At 39.6% G+C, this 27226-nt stretch overlaps 1 protein-coding gene and 1 pseudogene across 2 annotated transcripts in view; one reads left to right on the forward strand and one right to left on the reverse strand.

Moving 5' to 3' along the window:
• LOC128055672 (post-GPI attachment to proteins factor 2-like) overlaps window positions 1–12622 on the forward strand; it is a 48486-nt pseudogene extending 35864 nt beyond the window's left edge.
• A 6069-nt stretch (window positions 12623–18691) lies between these two features.
• Window positions 18692–27226, reverse strand: part of ATL2 (atlastin GTPase 2) — a 70021-nt gene continuing 61486 nt past the window's right edge. For both annotated transcript variants that reach the window (XM_052647456.1, XM_052647457.1), the window contains exons 8-13: window positions 26751–26889; window positions 25825–25952; window positions 24687–24743; window positions 23692–23763; window positions 22629–23060; window positions 18692–20506 (exon numbers count right to left, since the gene is read on the reverse strand). In XM_052647456.1, the coding sequence (XP_052503416.1) occupies window positions 20387–20506; window positions 22629–23060; window positions 23692–23763; window positions 24687–24743; window positions 25825–25952; window positions 26751–26889 (948 nt within the window). In that variant the 3' untranslated portion in view covers window positions 18692–20386. The remainder of the gene's footprint in view (window positions 20507–22628; window positions 23061–23691; window positions 23764–24686; window positions 24744–25824; window positions 25953–26750; window positions 26890–27226) is intronic.

Here is a 27226-nt window from a genome sequence, read left to right on the forward strand (position 1 = left end):
TAAATTGGTGGCAATTAGACATGCCTGATGTCCTCTAATAATTCCACTGGGTTAAACAAATTAATAAATTGGAATATTCAGACTTAACAATAGATTTTCTGAATGTTTCTTACTGCCAAAAAAATAAAACTTTGAGAGCTTAGGATCTAAAAGCTGCAAGGTTAAAATATATATATATATATATATATATATATACATATATATATATATATATATATACATATATATATATATATGATGGTTTCCAAGATGGCAGAGCTGATTAAGATATAAAGTTCTCAGTGTTATCTTTCATCTGTTCTCAGAGATCCCTGCTGCTAGTCCTAAGGTCACAATCAGTCACAATCTGTGTATCTCCCAAGCATCAATGAAGGTAAGGACAGAAATAGATCTTTTGAAATAGAAGGGCTTTACCCTGACCCATCCATCCAACTCAAGAATTCCAGTGTCCTGGGATTCTCTAGTGGTCCAGTGACTTTCATCCCAATCCCTGATCAGAAAACTAGATCCCACATGTTGCAACTGAGACTCATACAACCAAAAAATAAACAAATAAAACAATAAAATTTTTTAAAATTTAAAAGAATTCTATAATGTTCCCAAAGGGAAGTCACCACATTCTTCCAGAACACTCATCAAATCTTGAGGCAGCTCTTCCATTACTAAACAGCTCTTCTCCCTTCTTCCTTCTTTTTCTTATAGGCATCATCTTTAGTTGGGGGTGGATTTATTGAATATGAAGAGAGTCACATTAGGAAAAAGATTTTGACATTTATTCTATCTCTATACCCACCTGGTCCCATCACTTCATGGGAAATAGATGGGGAAAAGTGGAAACAGTATCAGACTTTATTTGTTTGGGCTCCAAAATCACTGCAGATGGTGACTGCAGCCATGAAATTAAAAGACACTTACTCCTTGGAAGGAAAGTTATGACCAACCTAGACAGCATATTCAAAAGCAGAGACATTACTTTGCCAACAAAGGTCCGTCTAGTCAAGGTTATGGTTTTTCCAGTGGTCATGTATAGATGTGAGAGTTGGACTGTGAAGAAAGCTGAGCGCCAAAGAATTGATGCTTTTGAACTCTGGTGCTGGAGAGCACTCTTCAGAGTCCCTTGGACTGCAAGGAGATCCAACCAGTCCATTCTAAAGGAGATCAGCCCTGGGTGTTCTTTGGAAGGAATGATGCTAAAGCTGAAACTCCAGTACTTTGGCCACCTCATGCAAAGAGTTGACTCATTGGAAAAGACCCTGATGCTGGGAGGTATTGGGGGCAGGAGAAGGGGACGACAGAGGATGAGATGGCTGGATGGCATCACCGACTTGATGGATGTGAGTCTGAGTGAACTCCTAGAGTTGGTGATAGACAGGGAGGCCTAGCGTGCTGTGATTCATGGGGTCGCAAAGATTCGAACATGACTGAGTGACTGAACTGAACTGACTGAACTGTACCTACCTGGAAGCTTAGGTTTCTCTGATGAGTCAAAACAATCAGTGTATGCAGAACAATTCTGAAAGGAATATAAATATGTGCCAGTGCATGCCAGTGCATGTGATATAGAAAATGTCCAATAGAGAAATGTTTCCACCAGGGGTATCTACCAGTGGAAACTGGCACTTGGTCATTTCAGGTTCCTTGCACCACACCACTAAACAAGCAAATAAATTGGGGTGAAAGGGGGAGGGTTGACCATTTCAGCTGGGGTCACTGATCCTGGGTGTTAGGGAAATAGCTCTGCTTCCTGAGACAGGCTGGAGGAATGTTCAAAACTAAAGTGTCCTCCTTGTACTTCCCCATCAAATGGTGAAAGTTAACATGACTAAAGCAACCCCAGAGAAACAGAAGGTCAGCCGGGACTCAGATCCTCAGGAATAAAAATCCTCCACCAGGTAAAGGACGCTAGCAAAGAAATGCTCAAAATTCCCGAAGCTAGGCTTCAACAGTATGCGAACCAAGAACCTTCAGATGTTCAAGCTGGACTTAGAAAAGGCAGAGGAACCAGAGACCAAGTTGCCAACATCCACTGTATCACAGAAAAAGCAAAAGAATCCCAGAAAAACATCTACTTCTGCTTCATTGACTACACTAAAGCCTTTTACTGTGTGGATCACAACAAACTGTGGAAAATTCTTAAAGAGATGGGAATACCAAACTACCTTACCTGCCTCCTGAGAAGGTGTGCAGGTCAAGAAGCAACAGTTAGAACTGGAACAACAGACTGGCTCCAAATTGGGAAAGGAGTACATCAAGGCTGTATATTGTCACCTTGCTTTTTTAACTTATATGCAGAGTACATCATGCAAAATGCCGAACTGAATGAAGCACAAGCTGGAATCAAAATTGTCGGGAGAAATATCAATAACCTTAGATATGCAGATGACACCATCCTTATGGCAGAAAGTGAAGAGGAACTAAAGAGCCTCTTGATGAAAGTGAAAGAGGAGAGTGAAAAAGTTGGCTTAAAACTCAACATTCAAAAAACTAAGATCATGGCATCCGGTCCCATCACTTCATGGGAAATAGATGGAGAAACAATGGAAACAATGAGAGACTTTATTTTCTTGGGCTCCAAAATCAGTGCAGATGGTGATTGCAGCCATGAAATTAAAAGACGCTTGCTCCTTGGAAGAAAAGTTATGACCAACCTAGATAGCATATTGAAAGCAGAGACATTACTTTACCGACAAAGGTCCATCTAGTCAAAGCTATGGTTTTTCCAGTAGTCATGTATGGATGTGAGAGTTGGATCATAAAGAAAGCTGAGTGAAGAATTGATGCTTTTGAACTGTGGTGTTGGAGAAGACTCTTGAGAGTTCCTTGGAATGCAAGGAGATCCAACCAATCAATGCTAAAGGAGATCAGTTCTGAATATCCATTGGAAGGACTGATGCTGAAGCTGAAACTCCAATACTCTGGCCACGTGGTGCAAAGAACTGACTCTTTGGAAAAGACACTGATGCTTGGAAAGATTGAAGGCAAGAGGAAAAGGGGCTGACAGAGGATGAGATGGTTGGATGGCATGAGCAACTCAAAGGACATAAGTTCGAGCAAGCTCTGGGAGTTGGTGATGGACAGGGAAGCCTGGCATGCTGCAGTCCATGGGGTTGCAAAGAGTTGGATATAACTAAGCGACTGAACTGAACCAGGTAAAGGCAAACCAAGTTATGGCTGAGGGCAAGGCAACATGGAGTAAATAAATATTAACTGTATTCTTATATTTTCCCCTTGCTGGTGAGTTATGTTATATAAATCTAAGTAAATCTAAATCTTTCTCCTCTCCATTCCCCAATATATATTGTATGTAGTCTCTGTTGATATATTTTATAACTTATCCAGGGTAGGGATTCCCTGGTGGCTCAGATGTAAAGAGTCTGCCTGCAATGTGGGAGACCCGGGTTCGTTCACTGGGTCGAGAAGACCTCCTGGAGAAGGAAATGGCACCCCACTCCAGTATTCTTACCTGGAAAATCCCATGGATGGAGGAGCCTGGCAGGCTATAGTCATGGGGTCGCAAAGAGTTGGACACAACTGAGAGACTTCACTTTCACTTTTCAAGGCATTAAGAGTGTGTTTAAACGAGAAGAATTAACAGCAAACCAAAATCCTGAATATAGATCTGAATGCAATCCACTGAAACTAGGGGCTTCCCCTTTTGAGGACTGAGACTGTGTTCTGCAGGCTGGAGGTTTAAGGATGGAGGAAGGGTGTACAATGATGTAGGGCATCCACAGAGTGATTGCGGTGAACATTTATCCCTTCCTGGATCTCTCAAACAGTTTCTCCACACTTGCATAATTCCCCCAATATAAATCTTACCTCCCTCATTGGAAATAGGTTTTTTAAATGTATTGAAATGTTGAATCCATTTCAAAATGCATTTTTAATTCATTTCAAAGATACATTTGAAATTTTGAAATTAATGTAAGTGTATTAAAGTCTACCAATCAGAAATACATGTGCAAGACTTTGTTTTGAAGGCAAGTTTTCTGAAAAGAAAAAAAAGAACGTCCAGGGAAGCAAAGGTAGCTGGTTCTGAAGCCAGCGGTGATGGAACTGTCTCCTCTGTCCACAGCAGATTCCATGTGTTTTGCCTGCGGCTCCATTACATGGTCGAACCTGATCTGTGGTTCTGTGATCTGTTGTTCCCAGCAGCTCCGCCTAGCTTCTCCAAAAATTCTGCAAACTTTGAAGAGCCTTTGTGAATCCCTTCCCATGTAAACTAGCTAGAGAGGATTCTGTTGTGAGAACTAAGACATCCCATTAGTATAGAAAAATTGAGTAGCTATGTGCCTAAGGCAATTTGCTTTGCCTCTCTCAAACTCAGTTTTATCATCCTTGAAAAATTTCAAGCACTGTTGTAAAGACTAGAAATAATACAAAACGTCTTATATTTTTAAAAACATTATATTATGGCTTATTATTTCATCAAACTATCAATTCAGTTAGCTGTTCAGCCATGTCTAACTCTTTGTGACCTCATGGACTGCAGCATGCCAGGCTTCCCTGTTCATCACCAACTCCCAGAGCTTGCTCTGGGATGAACCCAAGTCCATCGAGTCAGTGATGCCATCCAACCATCTTATCCTCTGTCATCCCCTTCTCCTCCTGCCTTCAATCTTTCCCAGCATCAGGGTCTTTTCCAATGGGTCAGTTCTTCGCATCACATGGCCAAAGTATTGGAATTTCAGCTTCAGCATCAGTCCTTCCAATGAATATTCGGGACTGATTTCCTTTAGGATAGACTGGTTGGATCTCCTTGCAGTCCAAGGAACTCTCAAAAGTGTTCTCCAACACCACAGTTCAAAAGCATCGATTCTTCGCTCAGCTTTCTTTATGATCCAACTCTCACATCCATACGTGATTACAGGAAAAACCATTAGCTTTGACTAAACCTTTGTCAGTCCTTTGACGTTTTTCAAAGTATATCCCTAATGTATTTCTTACCATCTGACCCATAATCATCATCATCTCTCATCTGGACTATTTCCATCACTTCCTAATTGATCTTTCTTTTTCTTTTACTGCCCTGCCCACCCCCCTACAATCTAGTCTCATTCCAACAAACAAAATGACCCAGTCAAAATCAGTTCATATCACTCTTCTGCTCAAAATGCCCTAAGAGTTTCCAGTTTGCCTTCTACTAAAACTTTAACTGTGTAGAAGCCCTATATGAAGAGCTTGACTGATCCCTTTCACAGGATATGCACCCTCATTCCTCAGGCCCCAGTACTTCCTTTTTTCTGGTATACTCTTCCCTGAAATATCGGTATGGTTCATTGCCTCACCTCCTCCAAGTCTTGGTTCAAATGTCACCTTCACAATGAATCGCACCTCCATCATCCCACTTAAAACAAAAAACCTCTACAGCATCATTAAAGTACAGATTTTGTTCAAATTTCACAAAATTTTATGCTTGTGTCCATTATTTGTTTTCATACCTTATTCAAGATCCCCATTGTGTTTAATTGCATTGAGCAACTTCAGCTGCGTGCAGCAAATTCTGGTAAATATTCTTTCCATTTTTATTCTATTACAAACATTTTCTCATTTTCCTTGTTATGGCTTCTTAGATGCAACCATCATTTAAAAGTGGACATTTAATTTCCAAATACATGGGATTTTGTTTAAAGTATCATTAATATTAATTTATCATCTTGATACTAATTTCTGGTTTAAAGGCTTTCTTTTGTGCAGTCACCCAATGTGTTTTTTTCAGTCTAACTTTGAGGCTTTCGATGGCTAAGTTGAAGATCTCTCTTGGTAAATGTCACACCATACTTGAAACCATGTGGGGTATTTTCGAATATCTTTAGATACTGATTTCTAGTATAATTCCACAGTGATAAGAGAACAGACTTTATATGATTTTAATACCTTTAGACTATGAAAATTTTGCACTTTATGTCCCTGGATATGTTCCAGCGTCTCCTAGTTTACAGTCTATGAGAACTTCAATAGAATTTGTATCCTACTGTTGTGTGAAAATTTTATAAATATTAATTATGTTGAATTGGTTCACAGTGCTTTTCAGGTCTACTATATCCTTCTACTTCTCTGTATATTCATTCTATTAATTTTTGAGAGTTTGACATTGAACTCTCCAACTAAAGATCCTTCTGTAATTATTTATTTATTTGTTGGCCATGCTGGGTCTTTGTTGCCGTGTGGGCTTTCTCTCTAGTTGCGGCGCTCAGGCTGCTCACTACAGTGGCTTCTCTTGTCACAGGGCAGGGGCTCTAGAGCACAGGTTCAACAGCTGTGGCGCAGGCTCAGTGAAGAGCCCACGTGCATTGGCAAGCAGACCCCTTACTGCTGAGCCACCAGGAAAGTCCTCCAACGAAAAATCTTAGTATACAGTGGAACTATATGTAACCTTGTTCTGTATTTTCCAAGTCTCCTGTAAATGTGTTATTTTACTTTCATAATTTAAAGCAAATGTTTTTTAAAAAAAGAGAGAGAGAGAGAAAGAAAGTGCTTTAGGTTATGCCTCAGGCCCCTAGGCAAAGAGATGAACAGGACCTTCCTTTTCAACCCTTCAGCTAGGCAGTTCTTCTCCTACAACCCAGCCAAGAGATACGCACGGGAATGTCACAGCTACCCAAACTGGAATCAGTTCAGATGTCATCCATGGACATATACATGCATATCTACCAGTGGGATGCAACAGAGTGGCTACTAAAGCATGAATCCTGGCAACAACTCAGCACTACAAATGTTCAGTGTTGGCTGAAGCTGAAGGAAACCAGACCCAAGCATACATATGCGCGAATTCATGCAGATAAAGTTCAAAATCAGGCAAAACAGAGTAACAGAAAATAGGTCAGTTCCCCACCCCCCAATAACAGGAGGATTGACATGGAACTACCTATGGAAAGGGGGCACATGGGAACTTTCTGGAACAATGGGAAGCTTCTATATTTTTACCTAGGTGGTAATTATGTAGGTGTGAACATTTGTGAAAACTGAGCTATACAAGATATGTGCATCTTATGTAAATTATGCCACAATTTTTTAATTAATGAATTAAACCTCCCCACCCCTAGCACCCCTCATCCTGATCTTTTTTTTTTTTTTTCTGTAACACTTCCCACATTCTTGTGGCTTCTCAGGTGACTTAAGCGGCAAATGCAGGAGACACAAGAGACACAGGTTTGACCCCTGGGTCAGGAAGATCTCCTGGAGAAGGAAATGGGAACCCACTCCAGTAGTCTTGCCTGGAAAATCCCATGGACAGAGGAGCCTGGTGGGCTACAGTCTATGGGGTTGCAAAGAGTCAGACACGAATGAGCAACTAACACGTATACACACCACAAAGAATATACATACAAGAAAAACTGGGACTTCCCTGGAGGTCCAGTAGTTAAGACTCTGTACTTCCAATGCCAGGGCCACAGGTTCCATCCCTGGTGGGGAAACTAAGATCCCACATGGCACGGCCAAATTTTTTAAAAAAGAGAAGAACGGTTGTCATGCTGGACCACTACATCTAAGCTGAGTAAGAAAGGAAGTGAGATGAGTGTGATATGTATGAATAAGCGGTAAGGCTAGAGAATAAGGTTTTGATGAGATCAGAGGATTGCTTGAAAGGAAATATAGGAGTAAATGAGTTGAAAGGTTAGGAGTGATAACTGTCAAAAATTTAGATTTGGGAGGCAGTATGGATATAGTAGGACAGTGTGACTGGGGAATAGTCCTACTTAGGACCAGGTGGAAATGGAGTGAAAAAAAGATCTTGGGAGGTGAAAAAAGTTAAGCTATGTGATGGGTCATTTCTGTGGTGTTACAGTTGCCAAGAATGACCACAGAAGGAGCAGAAAAGAAGCACTGCAAGCCAAGTGCTGTAGTTATCAGTGAAGCAGAGAGGTGTGGCAAATGCCAGTAGCAAGTTGGGGTGAGGAGTGCAAAAGTTTGACAGCTCTGAAGAAGCTGGTTTGTTTGTGGTCAGTTAATGGAAAAAAAAAATATTTGAATCAGCAATCAGTTCAGTTCAGTCGCTCAGTCATGTCTGACTCTTTGTGACCCCATGAATCACAGCACGCCAGGCTTCCCTGTCCATCACCATTTCCCGGAGTTCAGTCAAACTCACATCCATTGAGTTGATGATGCCATCCAGCCATCTCATCCTCTGCTGTCCCCTTTTCCTCCTGCCCCCAATCCCTCCCAGCATCAGAGTCTTTTCCAATGAGTCAACTCTTCACATGAAGTAGCCAAAGTACTGTAGTTTCAGCTTTAGCATCATTCCTTCCAAAGAAATCCCAGGGCTGATCTCCTTTAGAATGGACTGGTTGGATCTCCTTGGAGTCCAAGGGACTCTCAATCAGCAGCACAATTAATCTAACCCTCCTTCAGGACCTGAAGAACACAGGTGTGGAGAAAAACAGCCTTGAAAAGGCTGTAGGGAGACATCCTACTGAGGGAGCGCAAGAGTAAACTCAGTTTCAATTAAGGCAAGACATAAAGAGAGAACACAGAGGGACTGGGCTGTAGACAGCACAGAGGAAGGGGCAGGAGGGCAGCGGAGGGTCTTCAGTCCTACGTGCACAACAGAATCACCTGGGGAACTTTGAGAAAATGAAGCCTGTGCCACAGACCACCTGAAACACAATCTCCAGGCTTGGCTGGGTGCAGTGATCCTGATATTCAGACAAGAATGAGAACTACTGGATTCAATGGTAAATGAAGCAGTAAGAAGATAAATGGCTTCATTTTCTGATGGTAGATGGATGACAGGAATATGATGGGGTTGGTCCTAAAAGCACTGGTGATGGGACAGTATTCTCAAACACCACTAAAGGAGGTGTAAACTGGTACAAGACTTCTACAGGTCAGTAATTCTATTTCTAGGATTTGTCCCAGTCTCCAAGTTATTAGCAGAGACGTCCACAAAGACGTAGGTACAGAGTTATTTACTGCTGTGTTATGAACATACCAAGAATGAAGATGTCAAGTATACATTATGAAACTAAGTAAATAAATTATAACAAAATAAAATAGCTGTTAAAAAACTTAGGACATGATTTACTGTCATGAAAAAGGCTTCTGATATGTTAAATTTTAAAAATATATTAAATTTTTTTTAAAAAAACATGCTCTCAAATTCAAACATATGCTTACTTTTATACACCAACACTGCCTGCAATGCAGGAGACCCTCGTTTGATTTCTGGGTCGGGAAGATCCCCTGGAGAAGGGATAGACTACCCACTTCAGTATTCTTGGGCTTCCCTGGTGATTCAGCTGGTAAAGAATCCTCCTGCAATGCAGGAGACTTGGGTTTGATCCATGGATTGGAAGATCCCCTGAAGAAGGGAAAGGCTACCTAATCCAGTATTCTGGCCTGGAGAATTCCACCATGGAGTCGCAAAGAGTCGGACATGGCTGAGCAACTTTCACTTTCATTCTGTATACCAACACAGATGACAGACTGAAGGAAATTTTAAAAAGAAGGTATCAGTGTTTACCTCCAATAAGTTCAAAGTACTAAAGATAATCGTCTTTTATATTTTCTAAATTTTGTGCATTTTACATTGAGAGGAAAAAAAGACATTTTTGCTTGGGGGGATTGTTTAAAGAAATGTGTTTACAATGTAGTCCCAATTCTCACTGTTCACAAATGGAATTTGGTCTGTCTGACCCAATCTGTTTCTGGTGAGAGGAGTATAACATAAGCTTTGAAATATTAAGAAAAATCATCCAAAACTTGGAAATAAGCAAAAGACAGTACAACATGTACTTTCAAAGTTCTGCTGGGGCATTGTTTAACATGCCTGCCAAGGGTATTTTTTAATAAAGGGTAGTGGTTCTCAAAGTGTAATCTAAGGACTCTTGAGATTTCCCAAGACATTTTGGGACTCTGTAAGGTCCTCCCTTTCCAACTACATAAGTGTGAGGTCAGATTTTCCTCATATACTTCAACCAAAACAACTATTGCAACATGTGAATGAAGAAATTGATATGAGGATTCAGCTGTCTTCTGATAAGCCAGTTTAGTGTTCTTTTTGCAAAAGTGTAAAAATGCCTTTTTTCTGAAAACATATCTAAAGTTATTTTTCATTTAAAAATGTTAAAGGCTTGTTTTTTTATGTTTAAAATATGGTTGACCTTTGGGACTTCTCTGGCAGTCTAGCAGTTACTTGACTTCGCCTTCCAATGCAATGGGATCCTTTGTAATGGCAACCCACTCCAGTACTCTTGCCTGGAGAATCCCATGGAGGGAGGAGCCTGATAGGCTACAGTCCATGGGGTCCCAAAGAATCAGACACAACTGAGTGACTTTCTTTCTTGAGATCCTACGTGCCTCATGGCAAAAAAAACACAAAAAACAGAAAACAGAAAAAATATTGCAACAAATTCAATAAAGACTTTTTAAAATAATGGTCCATATAAAAGAAAAAAATCTTTTAAGAAAATACAGTTGACCCTTGAAAAATATAGATTTAGACTTCGCAAGTCTGTTATACACAGATATTTTTCTGTAGGGTCTTCCCTGGTGTCTGAATGGTAAAGAATCCATCTGCCAAGCAGGAGCAGTGGGTTCAATCCCTGGGTTGGGAAGATCCCTTGGAGAAGGAAATGGCTAACAACAAATTTTTCCATAGATACCAGCTGCTGTGCTACATAATCTGTGGCTGGTTGAATTCAGAGAAGCAGAACCCAGGATGAAGGGTGGACTGTAAAGTGATTCCTGGAGTTTTGACTGTGGGGAGGGTGGGTAACCCTAACCCCCACCTTGTTCAAGAGCCTACTATAACTAATATTTAAACATTTTTGTTTTAGTGTCTAATAAGGTTAATATTGATAGATCACTTGGGAGCCTCAGTTTTTAAGAATATATGGGGCCCTAAGAATAAAAGTCCTTGACACTTGCTAACCTAGAGGTTTGACTTTGCTATTCACTTTGGAAGGCTTAGATCACTCAGCACACTCATTGAAAAACACCTTTTCTGGTAGACTACATAACTCCTGTTTCTCCAATTCTGCTTCCAACCAGCTTTGCCACCTTATCAGTTTCCTCATTAAGGAGGTGAATAAATTTGACAAACATTCACAGTCAAGTTTGATTTTTTTGAAGATTATACTTTGATAAGAGGTATAATCTCTGCTGATTCATTGAGACAATTTTATGATTTAGCCCTGGGGTTCTTTTCTTTGCCTTCAAAGTTGAAACAAGGAACTCTTTGAAAAGTCTCTTATCATTCTTAAATATTTCCCTAATGAAGTGAAATAAGATAATTGTGATGATCAGCTGTGGCTAAAACTACTTTGTTCTTCAAGGGAAGTATTTTAACGGAGAATCAGTCCAAAGCTAGGGAAACAGACTGACAGTTTAAAAGAATGCCTAAGGTTGATATTGAAATTCCATCTAAAAGTCTTAATTCATCTACTTAAAAAATAATATACAGTGGAACTATATGTAACCTTGTTCTGTATTTTCCAAGTCTCCTGTAAATGTGTTATCATACTTTCATAACTTAAAAATAAAAAAGAGAAGGGAAAATTATTCCCTTTGGCATGAAAACTAAATGGAGGTGAGGTAGTTAAACCAATCTACTTTCCTCAACTGTTGACATTACTTGAGGATTTACTGTACAGTCATGACTTAATCCCTTTCACGTCTTGAACAAAAAAACAAAAACGAAAACACAAAAACAAAAAAGAAGGTCTAAGGCTAAAAATAGGTCTGTAATTTGGGAGAGACAATATTCACTTTCATATGAAGAATGTACTTTTAATCTACTGTCAATTGCTATCCTTTCCAAAGAACACAATTTCAGTTCTCTGCAGGACGCTTTCCTAGTTAGTATAAAAACAGCAGAGTTGGGCCGGGTCTGAGTATCCCCGGGGTGCTCCTGGCTCCCAGCCTGCCTCCCCGCCACCACAGCCTGGGTGTGACAAGAGGTACCAGGTCCCGCTGTCGCTGGACCGGCATAGGACCCTGGTCCGGCTCCACTTCCCCCTGCTGGCCCGGTCACGGTCGGCAGGCCACTGTCGCCTTCCTCTTCTGGGTCCTGGTCTCTGCTCTTCCACTTAAAGGAGATTAGGGCCCCACACTGTGGGGTGCCCAGCTATCTTCCGTCAGTGAGCTCAGCCATCGGCCGAGAGGTGCCCGGGCCCTGCCCCGGCCTGCACTCGGCGCCCCACGTCTCGGTGGCCTTCGCCTACCGGAACCACTCCCTCAGCTCCGCCTCCCGTGTCCGGGCTAGTGCCCGCTTTACCAGCTCCGCTCCAGCCTCAGCCTCGTGGAGAACCTCACGCTCCTAGTGTTCACCTGCGTCTCCTCTCCCGGGGACTTCAGCGTGCCCGAAAACGCTTCCACTGTGTTCAGGGCCTCCTCCCTGTCACAGGCTCCTCACCTGCACTCTGACGGCGGACCAGGAAGCGCACAGTAAGCCAAGAGGCTCGCAAGTCCGACAGCCGGAAACAGCAGCTCTTCATCGACTCCATCTTCTGCAGGCCGCCAGCGGTCTACTTCCGGTACATGTATCGTGAGGCTGGAGTACCCACCATTTTTGCCATCCTAGGGTACACCGCTGTCCTAACCAACATGGCAGCCTGGTGGCACTTCCAGAACAAAGAGCTGCTGGTTACCTCTCAGCCAGCCTGAGGAAAAACGGTTCTAAGCCCTCTCTCCTGTTGGAGACGAGGCCCACTGCCCAGAAACTAACAAATACCACTCTGACCTGCTCTCACCATCTATGTCCGTGCTGGGACCAGGACAAGGCTTCACCCAGCCCTGAGGGCTTCTCCTTTCCCCCACCCCAGGTGAAGGCACAGGGGCCTTCAGGCAGCACCACCAGTTCCTGAGAAACCTTCAGAAGCTGAGCTGGCCAGAGAGCTCCACCCTTTGGTGCTAAAAAAAGTCCTGAGGTTCATAACCATGATCCCATTCTTGGCCTTTATATAGCAACCTCTCGCTGAGGTCAGGGACCACACTGCTACCAGGAAACCACAGCCATTTCTCGCCACAGGGTCATTCACTTGACTTGCGTGTCTGATGATCTGCTCCGGACATGCAGGCCTGTGACCACAGTTCTCTGCTAAGATTGCCCAGGTGTCCTAGTCCTGACTTCACCTCTGATTTGTTGTGTGCCCTTCCCTATCTAGGGGTTTCCCAGGTGGCACTAGTGGTAAAGAAGCCTCCTACCAATGCAGGAGACATACAAGACATGAGTTCAATCCCTGGACGGGTCAGGAAGATCCAGCGGAGAAGAAAATGGCAAAAATCTCCAGTATTCTTGCCTGGAGAATCCCACAGAGGAGCCTGGTGGGTACAGTCAACAGGGTTGCAGTCAGGCACAACTAAAGGGACTTAGCACACACTTCCCTATCTGAGCTTCTGTATGTCTGCATGGATGAAGGGGAGTGGGGGAGCTGTCTGATTTCCAAAGGCTCTGCCAGTCTGTGCTTCTTGCTGTGGAGGTGGTGTTCTGTACCTAAAGCAGGACCTGCTCCTTCTATAATCTCTGGCTTACAGACCCTTCCTCCTTGGCAAAGGTGTCAGGTAGAGGGATCAGAGGCACAAATTCCTATCCCAGAATGGGCTCTGGTGTCCCCCCATCCTTCCTACTGCCTCAAGCCCTGTGCTCTTTTGGTTGTACATTCTATTTCAAAGGAAAACAAATTTTTTTTAATTGCCAAAGGGAAAAAAAAACCCAGAAGTTGATTACCCTACTTCTCAAAATACTGGATATTAAGCTCCAGTATACATCAGAATGATCTGAGAGGCCTATAGAAATACAGATTCGAGTTCATTACAATGTGGAGTGGGGCAACAATGTGCATTTAAAACAAGCACTTCCAGGTGACTGATTTAAAACTAAAACCGAACTTTGAGAAACAAAGACAGTTAAAGCCGTTAACTGACTGCCTCCATTTTTCTTTTCTAAGAATCACCCATGTATCCTTAACATCTACATGCCAAGTCCCTCTATGTAGTCTGTAAAAGGACTTCATAACCTGACCAGGGTCTTCACAACTTTCTCTCCCACCACTCCATCCTTCTCCACCCTACAACCACCTCCTACACTGGAACCCAACCAGCCCACTGCTGCGCTCCTCCTTACTGTTGACCTCTTTCCTTCTCCCTTGCCCTGCCTGTGCAGGACTGTTTATTCTTCACAACAGTGCAATAGGGAGGGTAGTTTCTGGCTATCTAGACTCTAAAGCCAGTACACCTGGCTTCCAATCCCAGAACCGTTTTATAAACCGTTTGGTAAAAGTGGCCAACCTCTGTGAGTCTCAGATAACTCCTCTATCAAAGACTGAGGTTAAAATAGCCACCCCAAGATTAGTAGTACATCAGCACCAGCGGTATTTAGAGGCTAAATGTATTAATTTGGTTTTCTTATCTCCTGTAAAACCTTCAACACTAACAGAACAGCTCTCCCCTCTGTTTTAAGCAGTTAGCATTCCTAGAGACACTCTTATCTCCTTACTGTGCAGGTCTATAAATCCAGTTCTCTAAGAATTTAAGAGTAGACACTTAATTTGAAATGACTTTTTACAGCTAGAGTTTCAGAAATAAAATTTGTATGTCAGTTTAAGTAATCACGCACTTGTTTTTCCAGAAACTTTATAAATTTATACATTCACACACACACAAAGAGCAGATACTTAAGAAGCTGCATTGCTGCTGCTGCTAAGTCACTTCAGTCGTGTCCGACTCTGTGCGACCCCATAGACGGCAGCCCACCAGGATCCCCCGTCCCTGGGATTCTCCAGGCAAGAACACTGGAGTGGGTTGCCATTTTCCTTCTCCAATGCATCGAAGTGAAAAGTGAAAGTGAAGTCGTTCAGTTGTGTCCAACTCTTAGCGACCCCATGGACTGCAGCCCACCAGGCTCCTCCATCCATGGGATTTTCCAGGCAAGAGTACTGGAGTGGGGTGCCATTGCCTTCTCTGAAGAAGCTGCATTCGATCAGTATAAATTCTAAAGATAATCCAAATCCCTAAGGGTAGCCTACCCTCACTTCCTCAGTTATGAGATTTAGTTAATAATCATGGTTCCTTATTTTGAGGCCAAGGTGGAATAATACAACCACTGATACTTAGGGGTCCATCAGTTCAGTTCAGTCGCTCAGTCATGTCTCTTTGCGGCCTCATGAATCACAGCACGCCAAGCCTCCCTGTCCATCACCAACTCCCGGAGTTCACTCAGACTCACATCCATCGAGTCAGTGATGCCATCCAGTCATCTCATCCTCTGTCGTCCCCTTCTCTTCCTGCCCCCAATCCCTCCCAGCATCAGGGTCTTTTCCAATGAGTCAGCTCTTCGCATGAGGTGGCCAAAGTATTGGAGTTTCAGCTTTAGCATCATTCCCTCCAAAGAAATCCCAGGGCTGATCTCCTTCAGAATGGACTGGTTGGATCTCCTTGCAGTCCAAGGGACTCTCAAGAGTCTTCTCCAACACCACAGTTCAAAAGCATCAATTCCTTGGCACTCAGCTTTCTTCACAGTCCAACTCTCACATCCATACATGACCACTGGAAAAACCATAGCCTTGACTAGACGGACCTTTGTTGGCAAAGTATTGTCTCTGCTTCTGTTTCCACTGTTTCCCCATCTATTTCCCATGAAGTGATGGGACCAGATGCCACAGTCTTCGTTTTCTGAAGGTTGAGCGTTAAGCCATATTTGCCACATACCCACCTTGCCATCCACAGCAGATGGTATAGCTCATACAGTGGATGTTTAAGTACAGAAAGTGGGTGAAGGGATGCAGTTGACCAGCCCAGCCCATGTTCAAATATTCTGAGCATTTACCATGTATAAAGAAAAATACTAGACAATGTGAAAGGCTAAAAGATGTTTCTACTTTCCAAGGAACTTAGTCCTGTTGAGGAAAGGAACTCCTGATAATGTTTTTCTCCACAAAGACTATCACCCTCCAAGAGTCATCATGGTTATTCTCTTCAGAAAGCAGAGAGTATAAAATTAAAGAGTAGGTATGATTTGTAAGACAGATGCACGTTTCACAAATATCATCCCCCATAAAAGGGATTCAAAAGAATGCCTATGAGGATTTTATGTTCTCATTCTATTTTCCTAACAACCCTGAGAGGTAGGTATTATCTCCGTTTAATAGATGAAAGTGAGGCTCAACTGTTACCTAAGCGTTGGCCCAAGTTCACAAAGCTTGGAGGTGGTGGTGCGAGGAACAAAGCTGTTATAACCCCAAGGTTCATCTCCTTTCCCCTCCCGAGTTTAAATTCAAGTATTCTTCCAGCTCCAGGTCACCCAAGCATTTAGTCTTCACATTTTGCGATTGCAAAGTCTAAACTATGACATTTTAGATGACCTTTCTTGCTGTCAGTAGCTACAGAACCATTTTACTCCACAATAACCACATTGTTCGCCATATAAACTTTCAGAAAGTTTAAAATTGTTATTTAAATAACAGCCCAGGTGGTACAGTGTAAAAAATCTGCCTGCCAATGCAGGAAAATTTGGGTTCAATCCCTGGGTCAGGAAGATCCCCTGGAGAAGTAAATGGCAACCCCACTCCAGTATTCTTGCCTGGAAATCCCACGGACAAACGAGCCTGGTGGCCTACAGTCCATGGGGTTGCATAGAGTCAGACATGACAGAGTACACACACAAATCACAGTCCAGATGACCCCCACACCCCATCAAAGTATGGACAAGCTTCAGGAAGTAGTTATTAGTCAATTGGCCAAATAGAGTCAGCAGATGGACAAACAAAACGGTGTACAAATTTTCTATAGTACCTGCTTCTTCTCTCCCCAGTCCTGTGGTAGGGGGCAGAATGGCATAAAAAGTAAGGTCCAAGGTCTAGGCTCTCTCCTCAAAACCCCATCGACCCTCAGAAGGGTCAAGGCAACTGCATGAGCACTGAAGAATTACTTAATGGCCCAAGAAAAGGTCAGTGTTGTATAGGAAAAATGTATAATGTACAGGGTAATTCTATTTTTGTGTAAAATAAAAACCATGTTTTATGCATACATAAAGATGTGTCAATAAGCACAGGGGAAGTTTTCCATAGCACACACACCAACTATATGGTTACCTCTGGCACATACAATCAAAAGGACAGAGAGATTTCCACTACTTGCTTAATACCACTTTTTAAACCTAGTATTATGGGTCATTTTCACCTTGCTTCAGTATTAACAAAATCTTTGTCCACCTTTAGTAATTTTAAAATGCAGCTAAGACAGTTGTGAGTTATGAATATCACTCGTCTGTCTGAAACTTTCCACTGACTCAAACCCCTGGTGTGGAGTGGCAGAATCCTGGTTTGCAATCCTGAGACACCCGAGACAGCTTTTTTTTTTAAGTGGTTTCCTACCACACGACGGTTGAACAGAAAGTACTAATGTATGTGCAAGTGCTTGATTGACTATATGAAGGCTGTGATTCCCCCCTTTCTCCTAAGCTTTTTTTACACTCCTCTTCAGGCACTTTTGACCTGGTCAGCTCCTAGCTTTCACTGAAGAATGTTAACTGGAGCTGTATGGCCCTCAAGTATGTCAAGGGTAGATCAATTCCTCATCCTAAATTTCGGCAAACTGCAAATCTGGAGAGGAGAAATTCCTAAAATCTGATAAAAGACTTAGGTAGAGAAGGTGGCATTTCTCTGTCCTGCATGAGAAAGCCCTCATGTAGCTTTGTTTGCCAAAAGCCAAGAATTCCCCAAAGTTAAGTTCCCTTTCTGACAAAGGCTCCAGACTGAATCCAACACAGTCATTTGATGAGGAAATTCTGGCCAAGTAGATGGCTGCCAGGAACAGCTGCCAGCTCTCCAAGCCGACGTTCGCCATCACCTCACAACTAGGACACAAATGGAAAAACATTTAGGTGCACAGAGCAATCCTGGTCAAAGTAGGAAAAAAAACCTCACGCCAAGAATGAAACTGCTGAAACCTAAAAATGTGTGCAACAGACCCAGGCAACCCACAGTGGCAAAGAAACAGCTAACTGGAAAGCCAAAAGACTAAGCAATTGCTTAAAAACTTTCTGAGCCCATTTTGACCTAAGGGAACCATTAACAGTAACGTTATAGTGCTTTCTGGAATTTTACGATATATTCTCAATAGGTTCTTAACCCAGTTAAGTCCACCCAAAAAAACGGTTTAACCCTGCAATAATGCAACACTGTAACAAATTCCAGCAGCAGTCACACCTACAGCAAGAGTAACTGCTCAAGCCACCCATTTCTGGAAGTAAAATGACTAATGAAAGTTCACCAAATAATATAAATTCTCAAAAATTACAGCTACTCCATTTCACAAGCAGAATATACTTAATGAAGCAAGGATGACTATTTTCACGAGAAATATATAAGGCATACTCAATAGTAGGGTCACAAATTACTATCTCTTCCAAAGAAGTTATTTATATCTTAATGAGGAAGACAGTTTGCTTAAAAAAAAAAAAAAAAAAAAACCTTGTAATATAAATTACTAAAAAATTATACCACAGAAAATATACTAACACCAAAATTATTTCAGTAAACAGTTTGAAATTGTCTTTAATCCCTTTTACTGCTTCTTGCTTAACAATATTCAGTCTTCCAGCTGAAACCAAAGTACTTTCTTGGAATCCTTAATAGAATTGTATCTTTGGGAAAATACTTTTTCCAACAAGAAATATTAAGAAATCCAATGGTCTAGATTTCACAATTCTTTTGTTAAAAAACAAAACAAAACAAAAAACAGTTACCTGTGTCTCTTTAATTTCAGAAGAGTTGCTATTATACAACAAACTTTTTATTTTTTCCCATTCATAAAAACAGTCCACAACATTCATAAAACATAGTAAAAGAAATAAGACACTTTTCAGGTGGATTCTCTTAAAGAACAGATGAGTTGGTAGCAGTTTACTAATAGATGGAAACAAACACAATCCATATAAAAATAGGACTTGAAGCGGGAGGGGGCAGATATATACCAAAGTAAATTTTGAGCTTTCGGCCATGCAACTCAACATCTGAGTTCTCCTCACTTAAAAACCAAACTAGGTGCTTTAAACAGGTGTTCACAGAAAAGGCTACAAAAGTACTGCAAAATGTTAGCCTTACATATACCAGAAAAAAGAGAGAGAAACAAAAATTAATAAATCCCCTAGCTAATCACAAGTTTTCCCTGACAGAGACAGACACAGAAAAATAACTGTTTACAAGCTTAGCTTCGAGGTACAATAGCTTACAGCTCTCACATGGGTGTTCCTCACTCATGCTCTTTTCAGTATAAACAAATAGGTTTATGTAATGGAATACATATTTGAAGAATTCCTTTAAAAAAATCACAAGTTCTACTTTATATATGCAACAAATTTTTAATTATGTACTGAAAATAAATTACAGAAAATAACTTTAAAATGCAACAGAGGACAAAGTCACGATAAACATTCCCATTGAATTCCCTCGAGGGTGGGGGGTGGGGTGGGGAGTGAGATTGCAGTGCTCAAGAAGATAAATATCACAAATGTATCAAAAACTTCAAATTGTCTATGCATTCATACACTGACATGAGCCACAAACATTCCTTCACAGGGACTGTACTCATTAGCCTACCACAGAACCAGATTTTGCCATAAACTACAAAACTTTTAATACAAAATTGTATTTATATATTTATAATTCATATACATGCCCTATCTGTGATTTTAGAAAATAAAAGCTACACACTGTACAGACACTCTTAACTCATAGCTGTAGGCAACATTTTTGGATGGAATTTCTCCCCCAATAAAATTAATGGCATATTTTATGTACATGAAGACTAAACCGCATAAAGACAGTTTAGTTTCCGAGATACGCATCTCGTTTTAGGGCAGGTTTATAAATTTAAAAAGGCAAGACAAATGTACACTTCAGAATCACTTTCTTAGCTACAAGAGTTGTGTAATTTCTGTGAAATTTCTGATACATGCATTTATGTAATACTGGTATTGAAGGCAGTAAAGCAATATATACTTTTAATGTCGTGGCTCAATAAAGGCTTCATTGTCATTCCAATCTGAATCTTGCTACAGTGATTCATAACTTCTCTAAAAATTAAAATTTCAATGGGACACTGTGTTAAAAAGACTCTAAATAGATTTCTTAAAATATTTCCCTGAAATATCCTTTTACATAAGACAAATTTCACTAACATCAAAGAAGAAAAAAAAAGAATTAAACATGGCACCAGTGTGCATGATAAACTAATGCTCCTCAGCCAATCATCATGTCTCAGGAGCCATGAACAGAATGCTTAAAACCAACAAACAATTTCACACTCTGTGGCAGCCATCTGTGAAGCCAGTTATGCTAAACTACTTCTACAGTTGATTGTAAACTTTGGTTTATTTTTATTTGAGTTCTCATTGTACAGCAAGCATGAAAAAAAGGGAGAGTGGAGTCCATGAGGAGATGAAGTGTCAGTCTGTCTTTAATCTGGCATGATGAGACACCTGGTCAGTCAGGCCTGCTTTGATAGAGTTTGTTACAGACTGCCTTATGTTTTCCTCCATCAAATTATCACCCAGGGGCTTCAATACCTGTGGTATGAGAAATGTGCAAAACAAATAAAAACATGAGGTAAAAAAAGAGTTACATATAAAAATAGATATAAAAATTCAATTCAAAGCAATGAAGAAAATAACCAGGAATGTGGGAAATAAAAAGATGCTTCTCCCAAAAAAAAGTTATGATGCTACAAATAATGCAGTTAGACATTTTATAATGTAACAAAAATTACTTTCCTCCTATTCAAACCATTACAATTCCTATGAGATGGATGTGCAATTCCATACCCTATATGCAGCATCAAATCTGGTATGTATACAGCATTTATGCAGACCGGCCCAGACGGTCCTGCTTATTGTCCTACATGTATAAGTGTGAACACTTCAGATAGGGAAAAAAGTTAAAAATACTGTCTAATTTTTCTTCTTGTTATTGTTGGATGACAGTCTCTGTCGCTGTGCTGACGAAAGAACACGATGAACCATTCGACGTCTAGTAACTTCGAACAGTTTGGAAAACACCTAAAACATGGAGTGATTCGTTAGGAGAATGACTCAGAGGGCCTTGAATTTAAAGAGTTTAATTAAGACTATAAAAACTTGAGACTTCATAGTTTCTCACCTTCCTGGGACTCCTCTGAAGCAGAAGAAAAGAGAAATGCAAAAAAATTTAGACAAGGTTTGTTGACACTGCACAGACCTTCCGCCTACTGATCATCTTACCTCGACTATACTAAAAATAACTGTACACACTTCAGATTCTTCCGTTGACTTGTTTTGTGATAGTGGCACCTCTAAAGTCCTAGAATCAGTGCTGTACTGGAGATGACTGATTTTCAAAAGACACTGTACTATTACTGAAATTCCATGTGGCAGAAAATTAATAATGATTCAACACTTTTAAAGTAGATAATACTTTAAGTGATGCTGTGATAGCTTTCTTTTTTTTTAGGTTGTGATAACTTTTAATCCATCTTCTGTCAGAACATATCAGAGGAATATAAAGAATGAACTTTTTAAAGATATAAAAATTTAATAAATATCCAGACATAAGCTTCCAAATCAGATCTGAATAGAGCATTTCTCTAAAGAAATATAAAATGCAAATTAATATAATGGGCCACTGTATAAAATAATAATGACATTATTAGTAGAAAAATCAGCATCAATCAACTTCTTCAATCTTTGACTTTAAAACCAAAACCAGCATGGACCCACATTATCTTAAATCTTCAAGTAAGCCCAATACTTCATTGGCCCAGAAATGGTATCTGAAAACGCCTTTTATATTGTCCATCAGTAATAACTGTAGCTTTCATTCTTGATATGATGCTCAGGTATTTCATGATGATCATTTTAATGACAATATCCTTAAGTGGAATTTTCTGAACACAGGCAATATCAGACAACAGTTGGCTGATACACAACAAGGCTGTCCTTAGTAGATACTTGTCAGGCCCAACTTTGAATTCTGGTTTGAGGTAAAAAATCATGATTTGAATTCTGGTTGAGGCAACAGATTATGATTAAGAAAAGCTGGCTCACTGTGGTACTTTGCTTTGCTCATTAGCATTTCCGTAGTACAGAAGTCAAAGATTATTCACTGTAAGAATTCCCTATAAGATTGTTCTTTGTAGTAAGTACATCAGTAAACCACTACTATCTTCATGGAAGGCAATGAAGACCTGAATATCACCCATTTTTCCTGGAATATAGGCATGCATTGCTTCTTATCAATCCTAGTAAGAAACTTCAAAAGAACTCTACTTCCAAACTTATTTCCTTTCCTTCATAACTCTTGCACTGATATTTTCTTTTCTCAAAAAAAAGGGGGGGAGGGGGGGAATCCTTAAAGACTCTGGTCCTGCCCACTTGTCTGGTATAATCAGGCCTATAACTAAGAAACTATCCAGAGTATTACAGATATAAGTCAACCAAAGCACACTATAACTTTAAAGGAAAAAAAACTTCAGTTTATATATATTCAGATTATGCATCTAAACAAAACAGAAAATATCCTTTTGCCATTCTCCATACAAAGAAAAAGTAGTTGTGGAAATATTGGGGGTGAGGGTGGGGAATGGGGGACTGGAGGAGGGGTGGGGAGCCACAAGGATAAGATTAGTCACTGAAAAACCAAAAGATAGATACCAACCTGTTCCCATAGTGTTTCAGCAATCTGATCAATCACTGTTCCAATTTCTCTGAACTCCCCAGAGTATTTAACATATGCCCAAGTACAAAGAGACGTCAGTGCTAACCCCATGACAAGGTTACACAAGACGGCTATAGAGTTTAGGCCAACGAAGCCAGTCAGTCCTGAGATTATATACATAGCAAACATGACTGCAAACAGTGTGGCAGGGGTACGAGCAGCATAGAAGATATTTTTGCCATCATTGTGCTTTATAAAATTTGCATAGGTTTCTTCAATTTCAGCCTCAAGCTGGTCCTGATAACGACGGCAGAATTCATCTCCACCCATTTTTTTCACTGAACGAAACTGTTTAATCGCCACTTCCTTAAGATCCAGGTGTTTTCGCTCCAGATCTGAAGGTGCAATGTAAGGCTTGTCCCCACCACATACCTGTGCAGACAGTAGGACAGATTACATGCTGGAAATAAGTCACACTTGAAAGAAATTCCATCAGTGAAGTTAAACCATCTACATGGTTTAGTTTTAAATTTGTTTGTAATACTATACACGTCATCAAAACCCACGCATTTCTTATATATTTAACTGACTCAGGCAAAATAAATTTTCCCAATTAACTATATACCAATAAAGACAAAAAGAATTACACTACAATCTGTATTGATGTCAGCTGACCCAGCAATACACCAAAAAGGACTGCTGGCAAGAAAGTGGGTTAAGAGGTGTAACACATAAAAAAGGTACTTGAATATGTGAATTAGCAAGCCTAGCACAGAAATTGCTATTGGTCTTAGGACAATGTTACTAACATCAGAAGCTACTGATAATAGCACTCTGAATCATGTGTCAAAAAATATTTTAGTGCGGTCTATGTAATAACTTACTACTCTCATCCTGCACTCTAACGATGGAAATTATAATCTTGTTTATTTTCAGTAGAGATGATAAAAGAAAATTTGGGAATGATGTAACGTGACAATGTGTAAGCAGTACGAATTGGTTCAATGATTTTAAATATAAAAATCTTCTCACTCTAGTGCTAATATAAATGTCAGTCACCAACCTGCTCCATGCTTTTGCAATAGATCTCTCTTGCTCCTGCTACTGCAGCAAGATTATTGGCTTCAGCTGTTGCCTAAAAAATAAAGTAAAATGTGCCAACTTTATGTGAAATATCTGATGACTGTAAATGCTGATTAAGACAATAAATTATGTACAGTGACCAAGTTGGAGAAAAATATTATCAACTTCCAGTTTTCCCTTCTAATGGAGGAAACACTATTATAAAGGATATAGTAACTGCTTCTAATAGGACTACCTGACTAATTTTGTTTTGTTTAGATTTGTTAGAGTGAGTTTGCAGAATAGAACACATATGCCCAGGAAATTACAAGAGAATTAAATAAATACAGCCCTAATATATGTCCCGTCTCCAGGTGCAAAGAATTAAGAATAATCATATGGTCCTTTCTCTCATAATCAGTATGACACAGGATACATTTTTAAATCCACAAAACTGTTTACTACATGGATTTTATGAAACAACAGTTTAATCCACTATAAAATTAGGAAATTGCCCAAAGTAGCAATTTTTTAAAAAATGAAACAGGTTAAAATAACATTGCCCCTAAAGAATACCTTTTTAAAAGAAAAAAAGAAAAACAACAAAACTATAATCACTAGAAGTAGCTGTCACTCATTAAAATAAAGAGGAAAATAAGCCTATTTCAAACAACATTCATTGTCAAAGACCCAGAGAACAGAAGCAGCTTGGTTCAGCAAGGCCCACATCAAGCTATCTTCTGAAACAGAAATTTTCCTACATTTCTTGAGCAACTGAAGAGAAAGCACCAAGGACCTTCATTTCTATGAAGGTACTGTGTGGGTACAAGGTCTGCAATCTGTAGTTACAAAAACTCAAAAACTTCAGGACCCATGCCTTAAGTATCTAAAATGCATTTGCATGCAAAGAAGCACCACCCCATTTCCAGCATTTCTCTCTAAAGCAGATTTTTTTTTCTCCCTCATACATAAATGTATGTACAACATACACACTACCTGAAGCATGGACTTTGGATGTGGAAGTTCCTCTCCTTGATAAATTTTAATGTAAGCCTAAAAATACAGAAGACTCATTATATTGATAGGTTATGCACTTTGGCTCCATATCCCCAAAGAAACATCAATAGATAGAAAAATGATTCACATTATTAAAAGGAAAAGTCGAAGCTTTAAAAATCATATACTTTCATTCCAAAAAAGTTAACCCTATTCTCAACATTATTAAAAATGTGTGTTGCAAAATAATATCCTAGAGAAATCTCTCTAAATATAACTTCAACTTGGCAGAAAAGTTGTTTCATATTTAAAGTTACATATAAAATGCCATCTACTCTATGAAAAGAAATCCACAATTCTCTCCTACTGCCAAACTGCCAATGTTTCAAATAAATATGTAACAAAACATTTTAACTCAGTATTTTACTTTGTGGTTTAAGAGTAAGAAAGATGAAAATTATTAAGTAAGTTCCATATAGGAATCTTTCATCTCAACTTTCATCTGACTCTTAAATTATTTCATAACTAAACAAAGATAATATGAAAGTGATCAAGTGTCCATTAAATAACACAAAAATGCCCTCTTTCATTAACTGTATTTTCCCATCCATCTACAACTACTACAAATAATCACAACCCTCAACAGTGGCCTTGCTCTGGCAAGCAAGTTATAAAGACTAGAGAGCAGAGGGGGGAAAAAAAAAATCTATGAATAATTTACTTGAGCTCAGAACCCACTTTTGATAACTTTCAAAGGCTCTCATCAAGTACTCAGACTCTGAGAGGTTTTTTATGAGAACTCAAGATGCAGAATTATGCTCCCAATATCTATTATCATTTTCAAATGATAGAGTGGTATTATAATATTATGAATGGTTCTTCTGTGCATATCAGGGCTGGAGAAAAAGTAGGGTAACTGTATAAACAAATAAAATCACTGTGTAGAAGATACATGTTGTCTGCTACAATCTTAAATATTCTAAAATATTGATACATCCAATTCAAGGCAAAAAAAAATTATAAATTTTACCTAATTGCTTTAAAATACAGATGAGAAATTTTTATAACACACAAATGAGTTTTAAGTCAACTATATTTCTAACTTACACAAAGTCATTTAATGTAAGCATTTTCCTACCTTAAAGTATTCTACAAGATCTCTACAAGTGACTTTAGATCCACTTATCTCTTTTTCTACCAAATTTTCTGGGGCAAGGAGCAAGGGAACCAGATTTCGAAGCTCTCGTTTAAACTCTTCATCAATATCTGATGGGCATGAAATTAGTCAACATATTAGTAAAAAAAAAAAAAAAGTCACCATTGGTAAGAGCTAATGAGATTCTATTTTATAAAACAAGAGTATGATACTTAAGTATAGATTCATTTAAAAAAACTCATCCAAACCTGTCATACTGACACATCTCCTAGGAAAAAATATAATGCCCCCCCCCAACTCTAGTACCCCATTTTCTTCATCTTCCAATAATTCTGTCAGCTCAAATAATAAACACAACTGTGAACTATCAAAACAAATTCCACATCAAGTATTTTAAGTAAACTATCCTTTCCAAATGGCAGGCAATTCATGAAACTGTATTAAATATTAAAACTAAATTTTGTTTTTCTAGCCATACTGTTAAAGTTTTGTTAATCCTCAAGTCTTCTGCTATCATGCTCAAAATAACCCTAAAACATACACAGAAAATTATACCATCACCCCGAAACAGACTTAAATCTAATTATATCAATACAATATATTGGTAATGCTTTTTAGCAGACTGCAATCAGATGAAATACTGAAATGTTCCTTCAGTATTTTTAGGACATCAGTGCTGAGCAACAGACATTAAAAAATCTGTTAATCAATATGCTAGGTATTTGCAACAAACCAATGGAAAGCTAGAAAGACCGCAGAGAGCACTACAATCACTTCATTAACAATGCATCGAAATATCCTCCAGTATAAGAGAAATTTTAAGGAACCATATATATATATATATTTTTTTTTAAACTTTCAGTCTCTACAACTTGAGTTCTGATTTTAACAAGAATGGGAATTCCCACCTTTCAATCTCCCATCAAAACTAGGATTAGTTGCAACTTTAAGACCAGGATGTGGCAAAAGGAAGCAACCAAGATTTGAGAAACAATTGTGAATGTGCTTCCTTACATTCTGCAGCTCTTCATGTTGATTCTGTTTTACCTGGAGGTAGAAGGTGACAGGGTAAAGGAGCAAACAAGAGAAAAACAAATTTTTTTTTAAGTACACACACATACTCACAGGCATGCACAGTAATTCAAATGCTACTCCAGATGGGTGTTTTTTGACAATATAAAATTTTATTAAAGACCCATTTCTAACCATTTGGTAAGACCCACCTCCTCTCCTAAACCAAGAGATTTTTTTCCCCTGTTAGCTACCCAAAGTGAAAGTGAAAGTGTGACTGGCTCATTGAGACCCCATGCATTATACAGTCCATGGAATTCTCTAGACAGAATATTGAAGTAAGTAGCCTTTCCCTTCTCCAGGGGATCTTCCC

This window comes from Budorcas taxicolor, chromosome 11 (genome assembly GCF_023091745.1).
Source record: "Budorcas taxicolor isolate Tak-1 chromosome 11, Takin1.1, whole genome shotgun sequence".
Lineage (NCBI taxonomy): Eukaryota > Metazoa > Chordata > Mammalia > Artiodactyla > Bovidae > Budorcas > Budorcas taxicolor.